Source organism: Bactrocera tryoni, chromosome 1 (genome assembly GCF_016617805.1).
Source record: "Bactrocera tryoni isolate S06 chromosome 1, CSIRO_BtryS06_freeze2, whole genome shotgun sequence".
In the NCBI taxonomy this organism is placed as follows: domain Eukaryota; kingdom Metazoa; phylum Arthropoda; class Insecta; order Diptera; family Tephritidae; genus Bactrocera; species Bactrocera tryoni.
The window spans coordinates 11,560,764-11,584,924 of record NC_052499.1 but is presented as its reverse complement, the minus strand read 5'-3'; the positions used below and the strand labels follow the sequence as shown (position 1 = coordinate 11,584,924).

Genomic DNA, 24,161 nt, shown 5'->3' with positions numbered 1-24,161 from the left:
CCTCCCTAATGCGACCCTTTGTGCCAAATTTCACTTTAATACCTTTATTTATGGCTTAGTTATGACACATTATAGGTTTTCGGTTTCCGCCATTTTGTGGGCGTGGCAGTGGGCCGATTTTGCCCATCTTCGAACTTAACCTTCTTATGGAGCCAAGAAATACATGTACTAAGTTTCATCATATCTCAATTTTTACTCAAGTTACAGCTTGCACGGACGGACGGACAGACAGACATCCGGATTTCGACTCTACTCGTCACCCTGATCACTTTGGTATATATAACCCTATATCTGACTTTGTCTGTGTTGACTCTAGATAGCTCTTTTATACATACTTATATGATTAAGTATAAATTATTGAAGTTATAAAAAAAATCTGAAGATCATCTTATAAAGCAATTTCTGAACACGTGACTGCCTATAACTATATTCGTGCGTTTATTTAACGTTTATTTAAGAAAAACATGTACAGTAATATTATGCAAAGAGTATTGCCCATCTGTAACTCTGCTCATTCTGGCAATTTGTGTATTTCAAACCAAAAGAATTGCGCTGACTTGGCAGCCAAGTTGGCATCAAACCAATTGTGATACCAAGTTCTGTTGTGAAGCGTATTCCAGTGAGCCCGTTCTGCTTCGAACAGATGAACAAATGGTGGTGGTGAGAAGCAGCAAAGTCTAGTCGAAAAGGCAGGTCTGACGTGTGAGGCAAAACTTGCCAGCCGCTGTTGTCCAAATAGTTTTTAATCGGTCTTGCAACATGAGATCACCCCCTGACCAGGGACCGAAGTGGCTGCTTTATTGATATACCATGCGGCTGACAGCTCGGCACAGTTAATTCACATTACCCTTTCCATCTTACCAGCGGAGACATCGCTGTCAAGTTATCCAATAACTCGCAGTGCTCCGCGCTGTGTACCGGCAAATTCTTAACATGTTGAACAGACGCTGGCGAGGAAGCCGCGCATTATGGATTCGTCGCAGTTGGATTTTATTTTTTGTAATTCACCGTGCCCTAACATGGTGAGGGGGGCGGTGCCGTTTCGCCACAGTCACAGGAGCTTCAACGGATCTGCTAGCTTTTGTATCGCATCCTCCACTCCTGCTGCTCATCGTCGGGGATTGCTTATTCGTTTTCACTTATTTCGCAAATAACCTGCCACTACAAGCCTTTCGGCTGTCCGCGACCTGCCAACCCCACCGGTAGCGTAGAGCCCAGCTAAAGCGCCCAAATTCGGAGGCGCGTGTCTGTACGTAGCTGAGTAGCAGCGGCCACCCAAGCGGACGATTAAAGCGATATCGCAAGGGTACAGACCACAACTCCAGCCAAGCGACTTGAATAGATAACTCTATTGGCCGCCGGACGGAGCAATGTCCTCGTAACGGTCCTGAGTCAACCGACGTGGCGCTGCACCGAATCGATCCGTGAGCTTAAAGTTCGATGCTATGACCGCTGGTCGGCGCAGGTAACGCAATCGCCAACACTGCGACAGACACCGACACCTTTTAGGACAATCCCAAACGGGATTGTGTAACTATTTCCTGTTCTCAGATCTCAAAGGAATGCTCGAATGCTACAAAAATGATATCGAAAATTTCGAGGTTCGCTATAATCAGTGTATCACGCTTGAAGGGAACTGTGTTGAATAAAAAATTTAATTTTGCCAAAAAAATGTGTTTTTCTTTGGTAGGCCGGAGACTATTCAATGAGCTCGTATACCATATTACATTGCCAAAATGCGTTTTCTTTACCGAACCGGTTTGTAGATCTTCATATAATTCCTTGATATACCCATATTAAACCAGAAAAATTCAGTTGTTTACATCTTCACACTAATTTTCCCAAAAAGTTTGTAGTTTCTGTTGTTTTTCGCAAAAATTTGCAAGCATCCTTATTGTTTTACGCTTAAAATTGAGAAACTGCATAACTAGACAACAGGCAATGACGAGCATACTGTCTGAAATTATAAACCATACATGAAATTCTATACACATTTTAATAGTAAAGTTCAAAAAAATCAAAAAAGAAAAACAGTCAACTTTTTTTATTATGTTTTTGCTTGGCGGTTTCGTCATTTAACAAGTGCTGTGACCACACAGCTCTGGTATGCGACTTTAATAAATTGAATATGATGCGCAAACGGGCTTTGGTTTATCTTCTGTAGCGAAAAGCTACGCTTATACACTCTATATGTGTATATGTATGTACATTTACATACATATATTGTATAAATATGTGCATATGTTTATTTGCTGCCATTGCTGATCGCCGCTAAACGTTGTCCCAAATCACTGAGTGAGCCAGCAGCGTATTTAAGTTTTGCTCTCGTATCAGATTTCGTCATGTTTTTGCCTAATATTTCATTCATGCGAAAGCAGATACCGTTGGCTCATCCGCTCCCTCATGGCTGCATGCATACGCAACCAAGCGCATTGTACGCGATCGCTCCTCCCGTCCATCCAATCATTGCAATGTGGAATCGGAGCGCAGCGACACATTTAGTATTATGTAGAGTGTGTGCGATCCTGTCTGCAAAAACCGATTGAATTTCGGTAGCATCAGCGAATTCTTTACCGAAAATACCGCTTACCGTTACTTAGTTGCTGCTTATGTAAAAACATATATATAAACATACTTATATACTTCAGTATTGTGTCCTCTACATCAGCTGTTGAAAGCTTTTTCTTTGTAGCGATTAATTGATTTTGGTGTTTCTTAAACCGAAACTCGGTACGTTCTGCAATTTTGCGTAATTTTTGAAATTCCCTTCGGGTTTTTGATTGGCAAAAAAAAAGTAATACATTACAAATACAAGTATGTTTGCCGAGTCTATTATCTTCGGTCGCTGGTTATCAGTTGCTAGTCGCATATGTATGTACATGAAAAATTCAGTTGAACTTACTCAGTGCCAGCGGGTGGTCGAAGAATTCTTTCCTTATGTAAGTATGTATACTTATAAGGCTTATCGCTTTGGTTTGCGTGACGTTCCCACCGCTTAGGTCATTAATTTTTGCATATTGCTGGCTTATCAAGGTTGTCGAAAAAATTATCAGCACTTTTTGGATTTATTAAAAACGGTCTCATGATTCATAAGTTCATTCAGTGCTAGCGAAGTTTCCGTTAATATTCAAATAGAATTGAATGGCACTTATTTGAGTTTATATTACGTGATATCTGATCCAAAATACAGAGGTGACTTTTTTGAGTTTATATTGCTTGATTTCTTCTTCGAAATACATCAGCGTCTATTAACTATTTTCTAAATAATATTCAGGCGGTAAGAGACGCTGCTTGTTCTACAGACAACTAAGTACAAATTGTAGTTATTTCTGTATTAAAGAGCGCTTGACTAAAATGAAATACATTTTTATATGTACATACTTATATACATAAGTGTAACTTAGCAGAACAGTTTGCTTTTTGCCGTGGATTCATGGCTGTTATGCACCAAAGTAGTATTTTTTACAAGTTTTAAGCGCCGCTAAAACTTTTCGGTGTCTCAAAGAATACTTGACACAAACATTTCTAAAACTACATGTCATATAGACACATATGTATATACATCCATACATATGTATGTGTATATCGTCACCTCAAGTGTAAAATGACGTAACAACACTTTTCCTAAGTTGGCAGGAAGAAAAAACGATATAATAGAAACCACTCACAATGGCACAAAATTTGAGTTTTGGTTATAAAATGGTTATATATTGGTTATATATCGGTTATGTATCGGTTATATCTGACAGAGGAAGCTGAAAATTTAGAGCTATGTAAAATGATGTAGTGAAACGTAGGCATTAAAAAACTCAATTTCGATTTTTTTTAATATACGCTGTTTTGCATTTTAGGTGATGTACAATACAACATTAACGACATTCTCCGCTAACTTTACGATTTTTTTCCCAACGCTCTTCCTGTCGCACCGTATTCATTACTTTTTATTTATTTTTAGTTTTATTTTTTTTTTTTTTTTTTTATTTATTTTTTTTTCTTAAATTATCTATTTGCTGTTAACGCTTGGGCATTACTAATTTGTCGAGTTCAGCATGCTTTTTTTTTAGTCTATCCAACACCAGTAAGCTTAAGCTCCGCTTGTTTTCATGTTGCTTGTCCCTACTTCTTCTTCCTCTGCTTGTTTGCTAAGCAAGATGTCAATAAACTCGAATTGTACAAAAATATGCTAATAAATAGTTGGTGGGGAGGCTCAAAATTATGAAAGACAGTAAGAACAAAAACCAAATAAAAAATAACTACAACAAAAAAAAAAATAGGTTCTTATGAGAAGTAACGCTATTTTGAAAGTCAAGCTTTGACAAATAAGCGTAAATAAATACGTATATTTGTATGTATGCGTGTACCATACAAACAAACAGCGCATTGGGAATTGAAAAGCAGCTGGGAAGTGAATAAAAAAAAATTAAAAAAATAAAACTTAAAAAAAAAACATTTAATAGGAAAAAGTGGTAAAAAGTAAGGCATTTGAGCTTTGGAATGGGGTCGCACGCGTTTTTATTCTTCTTTGTTTAAAGCAATGAATGATTGTTATATTATATAAGTACATATGTATGTACATACATATATGGACGGTTAGCCTTGTCCATCTGTCTAACTGTCTGTATATTGGGAGACATTGATCTGAAATTTTGCACACGTCCTTTTCTTTCCGAGCAGCTGCACATTTGTCGAAATCGGCGATATCGGACAACTATAGCATATAGCTGTCATACAAACTGTACGATCGGAATCAAGTGCTTGTATGAAAAACTTTTTCATGTTAGGAGATATCTTCAAGAAATTTGACACTCCTAAATTTCTGAGACATCAGTACAATCTCTGAAGAAATTGTTCAGATCGGATCACTATAGCATATAACTGTCATACAAATTGTACGATTGGAATCAAATGCATGTATGAAAAACTTTTTCATTTTAAGAGATATCTTCAAGAAATTTGGCACGCATAAATTTCTAAGACATCAATACAATCTCTGAAGAAATTGTTCAGATCGGATCACTATAGCATATAACTGTCATACAAATTGTACGATTGGAATCAAGTGCTTGTATGAAAAACTTTTTCATTATAAGAGATATCTTCAAGAAATTTGACACGCATAAATTTCTGAGACATCGATACAATCTCTGAAGAAATTGTTCAGATCGGATCACTATAGCATATAGCTGTCATACAAACTGAGCGATCAAAATCGAATTTTTGTAAGTAATCTTTTGTATTTGGGTATTATGGCATTGCTACAACTGCAGTTAACGTCAACTTTTTTTTTAAAACCCTTGCTTTGGTGACTCATGTTTAAATTTGATAAAACAGCAAAAAATATTCCCTTCCAGAACATAGCATAACTAAATTTTATGTTTCAACTGGAAAAATGCGCGCTAAAAAGTAGCTTACACTATATTTTTGATCTCAACGTGGAGTTTCCTGCTCAATATCCAGCAGCAACTACCAATGAATTAACGTAATACGGAAAGCAGTTTTGTCCAGCCATTTGGTTTGCAATTCTACAGTGCGAGTTTTTCATAATTTCCAGCCCAAAGCTCATACGACAACTGCTTGATACCATACCAAAACTATTTCAAATTCAACAGCGACACATAAATTATATTCTATTTGAAGAATTAGCAATTTATGCATATGCTTTGGTTCTGCAAGCGTAGAGCGTAAACTAAATGTCATACTTTCCTTCCTGTTAATTAACATACAAGCGATAGCTTTAACTGTCTTGCTGCGCCTCCACCTTCAACACTAGTGACTCGCCAATCTAATGCTACAACTCTGCGGATCTTTACAAACATACATGTGTACGTAGTACATAATATTGTACATATACATATACAGACACTCGTATGTTCTCATGCATTACTCACGCGCCATTGTCCAGCTAGCGGCCTGCTCGAGTTGGCTGACCTCTTGCATACATAAAGTGGAGTAGTAGTAAAATATTTTAAGACCAATATCAACTGACTTCTAGTCGTCGTCTAGTGACTTTTGCGTTCTGCCTTTTCTTACGTTTGGAATTTTATTTTTGTTTTTAATTTGTCTCCTCCCTCTTCCACTTGCTTTTGGATTGTATGCGCAATGCTTTTTGTTTTTTGAAATGCTTAGCGTTAAATTGTCGCTATTGTTGTTGTTGTAATCACATTTACTATGCTTTTTTTATCATAAGTATATAAAAATTAAGTCTTTTTCTCTTGTAATTCATTGCAAAGGCACAAAAATATTATGTTCAAATTTCGTCATGCAAGTAAAATGGCAAAAAATAAAATGACCGTAAAAGAAAGTTAAAATAATATTTATCATAATTATATACTATATATAGTTATATATGTATGCATGAGTTTAAAAATAGCAGCGATAAAAAGAAATCATCACGGACACAAGGCGCAATCGAATAACAACTTTTTTGCTATCAATTTAGGTTCAACAACAATCGAAATATAAGCGAATTGTTGTTCCCATGTTAATTGCCATTTGGTATTTAGCTAATAATCGTTTTAAAATGGACAAAGTTTTATAGCCGTCAATGTAAATGCGTAAAAGACTTGGGACTGTATTGATTGCGATAACTGCTTGATTCAATCTAATAATTGTATAACACAAATTGATATACCCACATGTATTTACATTAGAGCGGGTCGATTTTTGTTTACTATAAAATCGTGTGTGCCGGAAATGTGCTACGGATGCTTAATATACATATTGTCGCCTAAAATGCAAAATAAAGTAACATCACTTTTAAGAAGTTCACAAGTGAAGGAAAAACGTTATAACAGTAAGTTGGTTATATATTGGTTATATGTTGGTTATAAAATGGTTATATGTTGGTTACAAAATGGTTATATGTTGGTTATATATTGGTTATATGTTGGTTACAAAATGGTTATATGTTGGTTATATATTGGTTATATGTTGGTTATATATTGGTTATATATTGGTTATATATTGCTTATATATTGGTTATGTATTTCTTATATATTGGTTATACTAGAGAGCGGTAGCTTAAAACTTTATGATACATATGTATGTGTATACAGTATAATGTAGTTAATCGTAAGCAATCAAAAACTCAATTTCGAATTTTTTGATAATACGTTGTTTTACATTTTAAGTGACGTTATACTTATGTTTCGAATTTTTGTGTGTCATCATGAGCTTGCATACAAAAATATTGAATATTTAAATCATTTTTGAAATACCCTTATATGCGTAATGAAAATGTTCTTAAAGTATGTACATACTTATATTATTGCTGTTGTTATGAATAGTTGCAATGAAGATTATAACTTTAAAAATAAGATACTAAAATTTCAAATCGATATCTCAGCTCCAGCAATCTATCCTTAAGGGAATATTCTAGTCAAGAAATAAAAATTAAATTGTTTTGTATATTTCAAGAGGTTATACCTTTCAAACCGGTATTTCAAAAAATTTTCGTGTGTTACTTTGTTGACCCGGCGCTGTTCAAACTGGTTCGGGCGGAACTGAAAGAACTTTTTCTCGAAACTGGCTTTTCTGTAATGTCAATAAATAACTAATAGAAAAGTGTATAGTAATAATATTGCTTGCATTTCATACCAACACCTTAGAAATTACCTGAAATTCATGCCTCTATACTAGAATATCTGCTTAAACTCGTTTTTGTCGAAACAGCATTTTTCAAATTTTCTTGAGTAGTTATTCGGCGGCAAAAAATGATCCCGATCACTATCAGTCTTTGATTTCTGCTTGTGCCATGTAGGTATATAGTTTTCTAAACAATGACCCGCCAGTTTTTTTATCCAGAAAAAAATCGAATTTTGGCCTTCCAAAAACGAGCAATATTTTGGGTAAAATTCAGCATTTTTCAAACGTCGCCATTTTGTTAGGTTTCAACAAGCACGAAAGCCAGCAGTAGAGAACCTTGTTTGTTTGAGTGCCGTCGGAGATCGTCTGTAAATCGAAAAGCATTTAATTTTTCCTTCAAAAAATTTTACTGTGTATACTAAAAGTATTTATAATTTACAGTGTATTCTAAAAGTATTTATAAAAATTCGCTAAAAACTTTACAGTATATTCTGAAAATATTTGTAAAAATTATTTTAAAATTTTAAAATATTTGATATTTTTTAAAACTCGAAAATTGTAACTTTTTTTAAGTTTTCACGCAAGTTGTGTGCCATGAAAGCTTTAAAAACACTTATGCGATTTTTCTTCCCTGCTACGCAAATACTTAAGTCCTATATAGAGTCCACAATTATTTTCCAACGAAATATATATATTTTTTCAATTCTATATAAAATTGTTATTAATACTCACTTTTTCTTCTTAAATTTCAGATGAAAATAATCCTTAGGTGCTAATTTAGTGAATAAGAAAATTTTAAGTACAATAAAAAAGTTATCAACCGCAACAACAACAACAACCACAAAACAACTAGTATAACTCAAAGGAATAAAGCAAGAAACCACGGAACCAGAAAGTACTAAATCAAAAACATAAATAAAAAAAAAACAAGAAAAAAGTTTTTAATTAGAAATCAAATAAATTCAAAGCTCTCTTCTTCGTTACGAGAATCGGCGTAGTGAGAAAAGGTGATTAAAGCAAGCGGAAATAGTAAGACTAAGCAAATAAGCTGCCAGAGAAATGCGCATTGAACAGCAACACAACTACAACTACAAAAACAAAAACAAAAAGAATTGAGCACTAAACGAAAAAAGTAGAAAGCTAAACGTCGATGAGTACGTACAATAAGCCAACAAAGCCAAAATTAGTGAAGAAGAAAAGAAACGAAAGCAAAACGCAGAGCACATAACTTGGGAAAAGTGAATATCACGTTTAAAAAACCTAAATAGTCTTACAGATATACTATATTTTTATAAGTAAAGAGTTTCTAAAACTAAGCAGAGTAAAAAGCAACAATTTTACAAGGAAAGAGCGAAGTAAAATTTTAGTTTAAAGTTAATGCACAGTTGCAGGCGTCAGTCCACAGCAGCAGCGCTGAGAATCCGCAAGCAAGTTCAACAATCAACACGTAATCCAGTAAACGCGGTTTCGCGAGGGGAAGAAACACCGCAAACGGTTTCCACGCAACAACACATACACACACACACCGGCGTTTCTGCTTATTTATTAGTCGCTGACAGACACAGAGAGGCCGGCACCTAGGACAGACAGACGCTCACAAACGAACCGCGCAAAGATGCCCAAATATTTTATAGCTACGGCGGCAACAACAGCGGCAGCAACATCAGCAGCAAATACGGCCTACAACAATAATAACGGCGGCAGTGGCAACAACAACAATAATGGTACATCGCAAATGGTTATTAAATCAGCGGTGCGGCAACTGTCCTACGACGTGGTCAGCACCAGTGGCAAGAACACAACGAAACGGAATTCCAATACGGCATTTGTGACATCGTCATCGTCCGGGTCGTCATCGCCCGTATCGATTATGATGCAAGGCGGTGAGCACCATCAGCGGCAACTAAAGACACAAGTGATTAGCAGTGCAGCGTCGGCGCCGACAGGCACGCATCTGCTGGATCACGGCTATGGTGTGACGATGAAGCTACAACCATCGACATCGGCGTCGACATCAACTTCAACGGCAGCGGGCACGGCAGCGGCGGCGGCGGCGGCGACGACGACGACGGCAACGGCGTCATCTCATTTCACCGGAAAGTACACGTCGACGGTGGCGACCAGAAATCCCTCTGATTCCACACCACACATAACGGAGTACTATAAAGTGAGTGTGTGCGCCTTATATGGCCCACATACATTCATACATACATGCAGTATATGTAGATAGTATATTAATTTACTTATGTATGTTATTTATTTTTCCGTTTCATGTGTTGCAGCAAGTGAAACGACGCAATCCCACACCTGTGTCCGAACAAAGCAGCCACCCCAAGAAACAAGCCAAACATCAATATGCGTCCGATGATTTTTCCAGCAATGTGATGGTGGTACAACAACAACCACCACGCTCACAACAATACCAACATAAATCCACCAAACAACAAGTGTTGGTGCGCACCAACGCTCAAACGCAGCGCGTTGCTTTGTCAGCGCCTGGCTCAACGTTACAGTTCGCTGCGCCCTCACCGCAACCACAACGCCCGCCATCGTCTGCCTCATCGACATCATCGTCAATTGCATATAAATCGGGCACACCCTCATCTGCCTCTTCATTACCCGCCTCGAAGCGTACACCTGAAGGCAATCGTGCCGACACCTCACTTGGTATATTAACGAAAAAATTCGTCGATTTACTGCAAGGCTCACCTGATGGCGTTGTTGACCTCAATGATGCGTCAACCAAATTGCTGGTACAAAAGCGACGCATTTACGACATAACGAACGTGCTAGAGGGTATTGGCATACTGGAAAAGAAATCGAAAAACAACATACAATGGAAGTGTGGCAACTCACTGGTGAGTTCGGATCGTACGCGCGAAATGCAACTGGAGAATGAAAGACTCGAACAAAAAGAGAATCAGTTGAATATGCTGATCGATCAGATACGTGAGGAATTGAGTAGTGAGATTTCGAATAACAATCAATTGGCCTATGTGACGCATACCGATTTGAAGAGTGTCGATCTGTTTAAAGATCAGATAATAATTGTTATTAAAGCGCCACCAGAAGCCAAACTTGTGGTAAGTATCTGTAAATTAGTTATAATTATACCCTAAACGGATATATTAAGTTTGGCATAGGAAGCGTTGGAGGCTATATTCAGATTATATAGATGCTATATGAATAGCGTGACAATCGTGTCGATTAAGCCATTTCAGTTTGTCTATCCGTCTGTATATATATACGATCTAACGTCTCAATTTTTGAGATATCAGTCTAAAATTTTGCACACGTTCTTTACTCCTCAAAGTGCTGCTCATATATCGCAAACGCCGATATCGGAACAATATAGCATATAGCTGCCATACAAACTGTTCAATCAAAATTAAGTCTTTGTATGGAAAAATTTCTTATTTGATAAGATATCTGCATGAAATTTGGCATGAATTATTACACAAGGCAACACTACAATCTACTAAGATATTGTTCAGATCGGACTACTATAGCATATAGCTGCAGTACAAACTGTTCAATCAAAATCAAGTCTTTGTATGAAAAACTTTCTTATTTGACAAGATATCTGCATTAAATTTAGCATGAATTATTGCCCAAGGCAACACTACAATCTACTAAGATATTGTTCAGATCGGACTACTATAGCATATAGCTGCAGTACAAACTGTTCAATCAAAATCAAGTTTTTGTATGAAAAGATTTCTTATTTGACAAGATATCTGCATGAAATTTAGCATGAATTATTGCCCAAGGCAACACTACAATCTACTAAGATATTGTTCAGATCGGACTACTATAGCATATAGCTGCAGTACAAACTGTTCAATCAAAATTAAGTCTTTGTATGAAAAACTTTCTTATTTGACAAGATATCTGCATGAAATTTGGCATGAATTATTAGACAAGGCAACACTACAATCTACTAAGATATTGTTCAGATCGGACTACTATAGCATATAGCTGCAGTACAAACTGTTCAATCAAAATCAAGTCTTTGTATGAAAAACTTTCTTATTTGACAAGATATCTGCATTAAATTTAGCATGAATTATTGCCCAAGCCAACACTACAATTTACTGAGATATTGTTCAGATCGGACTACTATAGCATATAGCTGCAGTACAAACTGACCGATCTATGTCAAGTTAAAAATATTTGTATAGCATTTTGAGCTGCAAGAAATTTTTTTGCTATAAGAAATGCAGCTGTATAAGGTTATACAGCTTCTTTGCTGCCGAAATTAACGTCTTTTCTTGTTTATTTTTACTTACTATTAAAAGTTACTTATACGCCCAGTACGCCGTATAAAATTGTTTTAGTTCACAGCTTAATGTAAAAGTGTTTGAATTTGCTAAACTACGAGTGTATATACGACACTATTAATTAAAATTTAACTACTCATATCTAACTGTTAACAGTGTTAAACGTCTAATTGTAGCATATTATGTACATTATATGTAAATGTTATTAGTTACTCATACGCCCTGGTGGCACTGAAGTTTTTATCAACAATTTCTGTTGCATACAATTTTTATTTATTTATCTTGGCAAATTCATATCAAAATTAAAACATATTAACTGATTAACTTGATATTTCCTTGATAGCGTGGATTTCATTATCTATTGTCAGATTGTGCTGCGATTGTCTGCAATACATATTGAAATTGGCAAAAAAACGTCCATACTTGAAAATGAAACTCTATCGTTAATTAATGCAGGCATTTATAAAACAAAGTGAGAGCATCACATTTCATTTCGCTGCACGACATTACTGTCTGCATACCTTTCGCTGGTTCGACTGGGCTATTTTTAGCAATTTTAATATTAAAAGACGACAAACAAATTGTGTATGAAACCAAAAATCAATTTAAAATTCTTTTCGTTTAGCAAACAACATTATACACGTATAAATATTAGCGGAGTTTATAATTTGTTGTTATATGCGAAGTGAAAGTTTTCGCTGTTTAAAATGCTTCACCAGCCGAAAACCGCATACAAAATTTAAATGTCAAAATATTTATAAAATTTAAATGTCAAAATATTTACTTAGACACTAATGCATGTACATACATACATATGTAGCAATAGCATGGCAATTTGCTGCAGCAGCATAGCCGGAAACTCGTGGCACTCACGCGTTGTTGCAACATAAGTATTTGGTGATATATAGAAATGGCGGCCAAAAGTACAAGTAGCAACACAAATAAAATGAAATAATGACAACGCAAACGGACAGCGTCTCCTGCCGGCAAGCGTGTGTTAGCCGCTTTAGCGCAAATGCGAAACACAGCATATCATTTCTAAAAATATACCGGCACGTTGGTACCCACACACACAGCAGTCTATGCAAATAAATATGCTGATTGTGGCATTTCGTCTCTAATATATGTATATATAATATACAAATATTACTTCGTCTCAGAATGAAAATATGAAAATTTTTTGTTTAAAAATATTTGAAAATTTTTTTATAAAAATTTTATGAATTAAATTGTAAGAGAGTCCCCTCTAGTTGCTGCGCCACTGTCGATACACGTCGCTTGTCGAACGCAGATCGTTCAGATCGGCCTTTTATTCGGCTAAAATTATAAGCATATGTATATCGAAATGTTTATACGTAAATGTGTGCGTATGTGTATGTGTATGTGCGCGCGTATGTGCCAAACCAGACAGTCAATATAATCTTAGGGAACGGCAGCAAATGTCCGCATTCATTTAGACGTTGGCAGCGTACTAAAATTCGCGCGTGTAGACTCGAAATAGTCGCCAACTATTTTCGTGCCCATCATTTTGTTGCGAACTGCGGTATGTAAAGTAAATCACTGGAAATAGCTACGCTGCTCAATATAAAATATTCGATATTTAATGAAGTTTCATTACAAATTGCATTACCAACATTTTATACATCTTCGACACTATTGCCAATATATTTATTGATTATTCACGCTTTTTTTTACAGTTACCTGACACACTTTGTCCACGTGAAATCTACGTTAAGGCCGAGAATAATGGCGAGATTAACGTATTCCTGTGTCACGACAATTCACCCGAAAATTCGCCAACATTCTCCTCGCCCGCCGCCCCGCCATACCGCCAGCAACCGCATCAATTCAACGATCCGCTTTTCAATGATATCAGCCGATTGACACCAAGTCTTGATGACGACAAGCGCATGCGGCTAGGTAACTTCACTGTTATATATACATACATACATGCTCAAATTAATTGAATTAATTTTTTTTTTTTTTAATTTTTCTGAATTTTCCACAGGTCTACCCCCACTCTCAGCGTCAAACGCTACAACTACCACGTCCACGGGCAATACATATCCCGACAGTGCCGCACCCATCGTACGCTCAGCACAACGAAATCTCAATAAATCGATTGAGGATGCCGCACGTCAAATCGCTGCTGGTCCGGCCAATGGTGCTGGTGTCGATGGTGCAACCGATTATAATTGTGATATCGTTGGCAATTACCATACACAGCAACAGTCCAGCAGCAGCCATTCTGTTGCGCATGATGGCAACGACTACACTATACAACCGACTCTGACGCGGCCGGTATTGACGCAAGCCGAAGCTGAACGCATTTACGAGCAAGATTTCGATTGTGAAATGTTTGGCAAGCGTAAGGTGAGCGCGGCGTACGGTGTTGCCGGTAGTCAAAGACAACAACAGCAGCAACAGCAACAGAATAGTGATTCATCAAACCACAATACGCTTAATAGTTGTAGTAACAATAGGAAGGCAGGTCTTAAAAACGATGTATCCATGGTGAATAGTGCAATTGAGGAGCATAAAACCGCCGTTAAAGCGACGTCAGTTACAGCCGTATCGGCGGCAAACACGACGGTTATGGGCACTACAGAAACGGTGCCGCCATCGGCACTAAATAATAGTCGGGAAGCTGCCGACGACGAAGCTGCGGCAGTTACAACGTCAGTGGTGTCGTCATCATCAATGGCTATTACGCATAATACAACAACCTCAATGTTTGGTGGTGCCGGTAGCGCAGTGAACGCCAGCCGGCATTCCTCCAGCGATAGTGGCGATATCAGCCGCTTGGACTCACATTTGGCGCACATGGTCGATTCGAATGGCGGTACAGGCGTCCGGAACGCACTTATTTCGAATTCATTGAACCTGCTGAGTCCACCGCCATTGTCGGGCGTGCAGAACTGTAAGCAAAAGTTTCTAACTTTCATAGCCTTACTTTGCCATGTAGTTGTAGCTTGGTTTTATTTTCTAAGTTGTAACTGATTACTTAACGCCTTTTTACCGCTTTTGCGTTTCACTTGCGCACAAAGTTTACAACAAAGCGCATGGATTTTCAAAACATGCAATTGTTGCGGAAAATTTGTTAAGCTTTTATTTATTTAAAAAAAAAATTTACTTTTTTTTAAATAATTATCACTTACACATCCATACTAACACGCTGTACATACTGTAATTTTAATTAGGTTTTATATGACATATAAGTATATGTTACTGAAAATTTGTATTTGGTTCGGGTCTAACCTCGCACACAGTATTACATCAAACTCGCCTGCATACATAACTGTAACCAGCGTCATTCATCATTTTCAACGTGAAAAACTCTTGACGGGAGCTCTGGCTGTGATTTGCGTTTCACAATCAAATTTCATTTCGCATCACAGTCTGAGTTCTTGCTGAGCGCTTTTCAAAGTTCAACAACGAGCCGGAAATTTGCGTTCCAACGATTGAAATGCAATACGAAAAAGGAGTTACAACGCTTGACAGTAACAAAAATCAAAAACGTGAAAAAATTACCTTAAATTTTATAAACAATATGAAATTAATAACGACAATAATTGAAATATAACTGTATAAGCATACACACAGCGTCATTACATGAAAGCGGAAAATTTCGTGCTTCGCTGTACTTGATAACCGCATTTCAAGCTACTCGAAAACATACTTACACATACAACAAAATATCACATAAACCATTAGCACCCACAATATTTTTGTACATACTCGTCCACACACACATATACGTACATTAATAAATTTGGATTAAAATACTATAAGGGGTTATATACGGTTAGACGGTCAAAAAAGCTAATTTTCCAGAATTTTTTCCGAGAAAACCTAAAAATTTATTGAACCAAAAATGTGTTCACCTATTATGGTATCTTTGAACTGTATTTTATGACTTAGTATTAGTAAAAATATTTATTTGGAAAGAAACTACAGCTGATCTCCGTGAGCTGCTTTCAAAAAACACTTTTGCGGTGATCCCTATATCTCTGAACTGGATCCTCTGGAATTAAAAACCCAAACAGTTTTCGTTAAAGTAATGTTAAATCTAGTAAAGCAAGTCGAAGAAAAAAAACAAACTACAATTTTTTGACAAAAGATTTTTGACCAATATTTCGGACTTAAATAGATTATAAAAAAAGTATTGTAAAATCTAAATGAGAGAAATAAGCAAAATAAAATTTTTTGACAAAATGACAGTTTCTCAAAAAAAAATCGATTTTTGACCAAAATTTCGGTCTATTTCGGTTTAAAAAAAAGTATTAATCGGTGAGAAAAAAACTTCGTTTAATTACTAAAAAATATATATTTAAGAAGCTCGCGTTAAAATTTGAGACTAATCTGTTCAGCAGTTTTCGAGTAATGTTGGTCACCGACTTTGAAAACAACATTTTGAGCAAAACTCGTTTAAAGTTTGGTCTTGTACCTCCAAGCACTCTGAAACGCCTTTTCAAATTTTGTATGTAACTTCGAAAATTTTAAACGGAACGATATAACATGTTCTGTGTTTATTATGTAGGTATCATAAGAAAAAAAATTTAAAAAATCAATTTTTTGAAAATTCTAACTGTATATAACCCCATAATGCTGAATATCGTTACCTAAAAAACAAAACAACGTATCATCGAAAAAATCGAAATTGCGTTTTTTGATTGATTAAAGTTCACTATAATATATTACATATATGTATGTATATACTTATATCTACAAAATTTTTAATTTCTGCCAATCATATAAATATAACCAAATTTCGATTTTTTTCAATGAGCAGACTTTCTGTTTTATACCGTCTTTTTCTTCTGCTGAAAATATGTGAAAAGTGATGTTATGTTATTTTACATTTTTGTTGACAATATATATGTGTGTAAGGAAATTTTAATTTGTATTAATTTTTTGTTTATTATTTAGCTACATTTCATTATTTACTATACAATTTTATTTTTCTTTCATTACAATTTGGAACTTCTTTTAAAAGCACAGCACGAGATTTCAGTTCTCAATTTGAAATATCGTTATACAAATGCATAGATTACAATTAGCTCGCAGAAATATTAAGTGAAAAATCTGCAAAAGCATAAATAAAACGGAGAACTCGATAATTATTTTTTATTATAAACAAAACTTAGCTGATGGCTACAACTGCACAATATCAATATCAATTAGCCAAAATACTATCAGGTGCAGGTTAGAAAAAAATATTTTGAAACCAAATCATTCGAATTTTGTTTACAACTATTGGCTTATGAATTAGGCTCTTCACTTAAGCAGGCACTGCTTCGTGTACATTTTTTCCAAATTTATGTCTCAAAAACGTACGAAGCTTGGCTGCACTTTCATATAGTTTTGCTTGCCTCTTAAATTTTTCTTTATTTTGTTTTCATGATTTCTGCCTTTTACAGTTTTAAAAAATAGTATTAAATTTATGCACACATTTGCTTTGTTTCGTACTTTTATTTAAAAAAAATGCAATGTGCGCGTTTTCGCTTCATTTTTGTATGCAGTTTTAAACTTTTATGTTCAATTACACGTCTTGACCGTTGAAATATTCACACATATATGACAAATCTCTAAAATTATTTATTAATAACAATAAAAAATAAATCGTTATCGAATTTCGCTACTGGATCGTCCGGCATATAAGTGCTAAACCATCGTAAATTGTCAAGAATTTATTGTTTATCAAAAAATCGCCAAGTTACAAGCTCTATAATTAAATAAATAATTATAATTATCGAAAAAGTAATTGAGTAAAATTTGTAAAAATTCATTTTGGAACTGAATTCTCGTGGTTCTGCATGGCATACCATGACGAGGTAAACGTATTGTAATTGAAATTTTGTAGCACCATGAGATTCAGCTCTAGCGTGAATTTCAAAACGTTTATATGGTCGCTTTCACTAACAAATATTTAAAAAAATATTTATATATAAATATACATATGTAGGTGTTTGTAAATGGTGTTTAAATATGAAAATTATGAAATACACAATTTTTTAACTTAAGCATTGCTATTTATATTTTAAAGGGGAATATTTGACTTTTTTTGTGTTTGAAAGCAAAATAGAATTAATATAAACAATAATGCGAATTTTTTATTTGGAAAATCAGAATTAAAAATTTTTAATTTATTTTTATTTTAGTTTGGAATTAAAATTTAATTTCGAATCCCAAATAAATGCTATTAAAAATTGATATTTTAAATTAAAATTAAAAATAAATTAAAATTAAATTAATATAAATTAAAATTAAATTAAAAATTTGTGTTTGAAAACAAAATAGAATTAATATAAACAATAATGCGAATTTGTTATTTGAAAAATCAGAATTAAAAATTAAAAATTTATTTAATTTTTTTATTTTAGTTTGAATTAAAATTTAATTTTAAATTTAATTTCGAATCCCAAATAAATGGTATTAAACATTGATATTTTAAAATTAAAATTAAAATTAAAGTTATTAAAATTAAATTAAATTAAAAATTAAATTAATATAAATTAAAAATAAATTAAAATTAAAGTTATTAAAATTAAAAATGAAAATAAATTAAATTAAATTCATTAAAATTAAAAATAAATTAAAATTAAATTCATTAAAATTAAAAATAAAAATAAATTTTAATTTGGTTTTTGGCATTTTTATTTTTCGATTCGATATTCAGGATTAAAAATCTAAAATTTATTTAATTTATTTTTATTTTTGTTTGGTATTACAAATTTTATTCTTTTTTTTTAATATAATAGTAAAAATTTTAATTTTAATATTTAATCCCAAATATAAAATAATTTATTTTATTTTTTTTAATTTTTCGTTATATGTTTGAAATAGTTTTGTTTTTTCAATCTGGTATTTGATATTAAGAATTATAAATCAATTTTTAAATTTATTGAACTAAATCTTATCATATTAAAAATAAATGTTTAACTGTGTGATAAATTAAAATTAAATTTATTAAAATTATAAACTGAAACTAAAGTTATTAAAATTAAAAATATAAATTAATTTAAATTAAAAATAAAGTAAAATTGAATAAATTAAAATTAAAAATAAATTAAAATTGGAAAATCTTCAATAATTTTATTTCGGTTTAAAGTTTGGTCTTGTAGCTCCAAGCACTCTGAAACGCCTTTTCAAATTTTGTATGTAACTTCGAAAATTTTAAACGGAACGGTTTTTGGAGTATTTATTTTTCAATTCGCTATTCAGGATTAAAAATTTAAAAATTATTTTCAATTAATTTAAGATTTACAAACTCAAAAAATAATAATTTTTTTATGTACATATGTACGTCCATATGTATATCTTTGGAATTATTTTCTTTCATTCGGTATTTATGATTAACAATTATATCTTATCATATGAAAAATAAATTTTGAACTGTACGGTAAATTAAATGCTTTCAAATTAAAAAAAAATAATAATAAAATTAAAATTTATTAAAAAATATGTATATATTAAAATAAAAAAATAAGTTATATTTATACATATTTATTTGAATTTAAATCTAATTTTTTTGTAAGTAAAATATATTACAAATACATATATACATTTTAAAAAACAAATTATTTACAAAAAAATTAAAGTAATTTTTAACTAAGAGTTCAGGATTAACAAAATTAAAACAAAATATATGATATTTTTTTTTATTTATGAGTTTATAATTATTTTTTTTTTAATTTAAAAAATATTAAAAAAGGATTTTGAATTCGGTTTTTGATATTTTTCGTTATACAAGATAAAGAATTTTTCAAGTCAATTATTTTTTAATGCATTATTTGTAACTCTGCTGGGTTCAACAATAAAAATATAAATATTTATAATGTAAACTAATATTTTTTGAAAATATGGAAATTAATAATTTAATTTTTTTATTAAATTTAATTTTCTTTTTAATTAATAAATAATTGTAATAATCGTTACTAATCTAAACGAACAATATTAAAATTAAATATTTAATATTTTACTTAATAAAACAAATTGCTATTAATTCTAATATAATAAAAAACTACCGTACAGCATATTAAAGAGCATATTTCTCTTTTTCGTACTTTCATTTCATCTGTCGCGTTTGACTGCCGCACACCATAGACTTTGATGATCTGCCACCGTTCCTACCCATCGAACCACCGCTAGATGTTGACTACAACTTCTCACTGGATCAAACGGAGGGTCTTATCGAGTTATTTAATGACTTTGCCTAAAATTTTAAAATATATTAATTGAAGAAATTTAATATATATATATATATATGTATATATATATATAAATATATATATATTAATACACAAATAGTTATGTAAGCAAGTAAAAACTAAATCAATGTATGTATATGTGTAGTAATAATCACAACCACCAATAAAAACTGCAAAAAAAACATTTAAAAAATATATTAACAACTTCTGTATGCTATTGAATGGAAATTGAAGTAATATTAACATATTATTACTATTATTATTATTAATTTAATTTTATAAATATATTCTTTATATAAATACATATATACTTTATATATACATATATAGTTAATAAGAATTGTTAATACATACATACAGAAAATGCAGTAAAAAACAAAAACAAAAACAAAACCGAATGCTCTCACACCTCAGAATTTAATATGTGTAAAAAGTAAATAAAATTAGCATTTGAAATCAAATAAAACAAAACGGGGTTTAAGCTTGCGTGAAAATGCGGCGCGCACTCAAACACTTGTATACAGTTCATTGTTTATTTTAAAGTAATAATTTTTTATATGCGAGTACATACATATTTTCCATATACATTGCATAAATATATTACATACAAATTGAAATAGATGTTAATATGTACGATTATTAATGCATAATTAATAATGTATGCAATCAAATACAAAATTTGCGCACACACACACACAACACCAGCATATAAAACTAGAAAAATACTTTTATAGCCCTGAAAACCAAAAACAAAAAACAAAATAAAATAATAAAATAAATGAAAGCAAAAGAAAAAGCAGTGTGCAGAGCAGTTTATTATAAGAAGCTAATAAAGAAACACAAATAAATAAATAAATACAAATAATGAAGCAGAAAAAGCCAGCGTGTAGCGTTAAATTAATAGCATTGCTATATTATACAAAAGCCTAAAAAATTATAAAACAATAGCATAGCAAGTGCAGGCCACCTAAATGAAAGCAGGCAGGGCTAAACAATATTGTAACTGAGTTTTTTGCAAAAATTATAGTTTGACTCTGATTCAACAAAATTTTCAATGTGAAGAAATTAAGCCAAATTTTAAAAAAACTTCATTCGACTTTCCTTAAGTCAAAAGTAGATGAATTCTGAAAATAAATACCGTTAAAAAACATCTCCACAAATAAGCCGCTCCAAAAACGAGTGCTTCAGTTTGCATAAATGCTGTCAATGATTCCAATTACGCATACAAGTTGAAAACCACGTTAATACTCTGTTAATAATATTGTTAAGCAAATGTTTACCTACGCTTGTCAACTGCAGGTCACTACAACTATTTGCTCCAGTTGAAACGTGTGTCGAACTGATTTAAAGACAATTACATTTACATATTTTACTCATTATTAGTTTTCTGTTGAATGTGTTTTGAACAAAAAAAATTGTTTAAAGAAAAATAAAATATTTCCTAAAGAAACAATGTGAAAATACCAAGAATGTTACATATACATATTTTTTTTATTATAAAACTGTCAATATTGTTGCATAAAAAATGTTTGAGCTTTTACCTACAAGATCTTGTTTCAAACAAAATAATATAATATGTAAGAGTTATCCATTTCGATTTCATTAAAAAAAAAAAATTAAAAATATTAAAAAATTATAATTTTGTTTTCAAAATTAAAATTTTTTCTAACTAATTTTTTTCAAACAAAATAATATAACATGAAACAAATTATCGATTTAAATTTCATTAAAAAATATAGAATATTAAAAAATTATAATTTTTTTAAACAAAATAATATAACAAGCAGAAATTATCGATTTCAATTTCATTAAAAAATTATATATTTTTTTTCCAAAATTAAAATTTTCAATTCGATTACTCGTATAACTTCAATAAAATTTTTTTTGGTTTTCAATTCTTGTAATCGATTTTTTTTGTCAAACAAAATGACATGAAAAAATTATCGATTAAAGATTCTGTTAAAAAAAAAATAAAAATCATAAATTTTAATTTTTTTTATTATAAATTTTTTCCAAACAATATAATATGAAAAAATTATAGATTTCAATTTCATTAAAAAAATCATAAAAATGTTGTGCCAGAAAGTGTGCAAATACTTGCATAATGCCAATTATATATAGTTTCTGTTACTACGTAGCCTTTATGAAAAAAATTTAAACCAGAGTTTCAAAAAAAAAAATTGTTTGCTTTTCTTTTCCTTTCTTATGAATTTCTTGTTTACATTTTTATGATTTTGTATTATTTACAACCAATACGTGCTCATTATCACTCAAAAGACCTATTTTCATTGGCTGAACTGTTTGAAAAAATTATTTTTTAAACATAAAAACAACAAAATAGCTGATTTTGGCATCATGAATAAAAACAATTTTTCCATTTTTTTCGGGCTTTTGACACAAACTTATATAATTGCGTCATGAGTAATAATAAAAAAAATATGCAAACTTGAAATTAGCTTACACGTGGCATATTGAAAATTTAGTTAACATTAATTTTACTTTTCAAATTATCTTTTGCGCACTAAGCGTTTAAATTTTGTGTATCTCATTTCATACAACTGCCTAAAAGTATACACCAAACCAAAATAGATTTTTTTTTTCAAAATTCAAAAATCTTTGGTATCAGCGAAAGTTACGTATATCCATATTTTAGCATAAATTGTTATAAAGCTCTAGCACAAACACATTTTTACTGAAGAATTATTTTCAATAATTGGTTGCTCTGCTTCATACGTTCGCCGTTAAATTTGAACGAGATATCCTTCAGCAAGAGCCAGAGCCTGGCTTGTGAATATTGAAATAACTGAGCTTTATAGCTTTCACTTCAGTAACCATAATTTATCGATATGACGAAAAAATTTAACTAAAAATATTAAATAGCAATTTTCATGCACTCACTTGCTTCTCTTCGCCATTTACATTGCCATGTTTTAAAACTCAGTTCAAAATGCCTTATGGCAAAATATAATATCTTAAATTCCAACTTCGTTATTTGCGTTTTTTAGCATCACTTTAAAACCAAATTCTACACATTTGCACATAAACCATCAAAAATGCTTCAAATGCCTTATTTTTTAACTAATTTATGCTTTCTAAAATATGTGAGCAAAAAGTTACACAGAACAGAAAAAAAAACAAAAAATAAAATAATGAAAAAAAACTCTTAAACACATAAAAAAGTTGGAGCTCGCATATACAAGTATGTATATATATATCTGACTGATTTGCCGTTGCGACGAAGAACTCCCTTGCGGAGCTATAGATTTAGAAAACGAACGAATTATAGGCAAAACCAAACTAAAACAAAAATAATTATTAATAAATATAATAATACCATTAACAATAAACTCGCGCGGTAATATAAATCTTAATGCATATTTGTATAAAAAAATTACTTAAAAAACCTAAATTAATAATTTGTTATGCTCTTATTACTACACACACATATGTATGTATATTATAAATATCATTCTTATTATTTTTTTAGTAAAGTAACACTTTTAAAGTCAATAAAAAGCAAACGACAAATACAAACTTAAACTAAATACATATATGTAAATGTAATTTTCTTCCCAAGAAATCTAGAAAACTAGTAAAAATAACATAAAACACAAAGTCGAAAAAATAAATATATATATAATACATATATAATACAAAAATGCTTATACACTTCATTTTGCGCTGCAGGATATTGAAGTAGATGAGTAAGTAAAGATGTAGGTGGTACCGCTGGCCAGAATCTCTTGTCTAGGTTTTCTTAGTTTTCGGCTATAATCCAAAAATCTGCCGTCACCGTTTTTAAATAATAATAATACATAATTATTCTAACGGGTTTTATCTCAACGCTGCTTCAGTATTATTGAGTTGCTACGAATTTTATAACTAGAAGGAAAAGACGGATACCCTGTATACATATAGACATACAAGGTGCGATCCAAAGTAAACAGGAGTTTAAAAAAAAGAGGAAAAATGGTTTTTTCGGCAAAATCAATTTATTTTATTTAAAATAGTCTCCTTCTGCTTCAATACAAAAGCATGTCGAACGAGTGTTTTAGCTTGTTGGCCGGTATGTGCGCCAGTATGCCCA

At 32.0% G+C, this 24,161-nt stretch overlaps 1 protein-coding gene and 1 long non-coding RNA gene across 6 annotated transcripts in view; one reads left to right on the top strand and one right to left on the bottom strand.

Annotated features, from left to right (window-relative positions):
* Nucleotides 1-20,315, top strand: part of LOC120782445 (transcription factor E2f1) — an 89,799-nt gene extending 69,484 nt beyond the window's left edge. For all 5 annotated transcript variants that reach the window (XM_040114743.1, XM_040114751.1, XM_040114759.1 and 2 more), the window contains 5 exons: nt 8,337-9,751; nt 9,867-10,667; nt 13,562-13,784; nt 13,873-14,784; nt 19,971-20,315. In XM_040114743.1, the coding sequence (XP_039970677.1) occupies nt 9,200-9,751; nt 9,867-10,667; nt 13,562-13,784; nt 13,873-14,784; nt 19,971-20,083 (2,601 nt within the window). In that variant the 5' untranslated portion in view covers nt 8,337-9,199 and the 3' untranslated portion in view covers nt 20,084-20,315. The remainder of the gene's footprint in view (nt 1-8,336; nt 9,752-9,866; nt 10,668-13,561; nt 13,785-13,872; nt 14,785-19,970) is intronic.
* On the bottom strand, nt 6,943-7,986 carry LOC120782480. The gene is made up of 3 exons (XR_005706256.1): nt 7,615-7,986; nt 7,426-7,533; nt 6,943-7,374 (listed from the first exon to the last, which is right to left on the bottom strand). It is a non-coding gene; the product is annotated as an uncharacterized LOC120782480 (long non-coding RNA).
* Nucleotides 20,316-24,161: the final 3,846 nt, after the last annotated feature.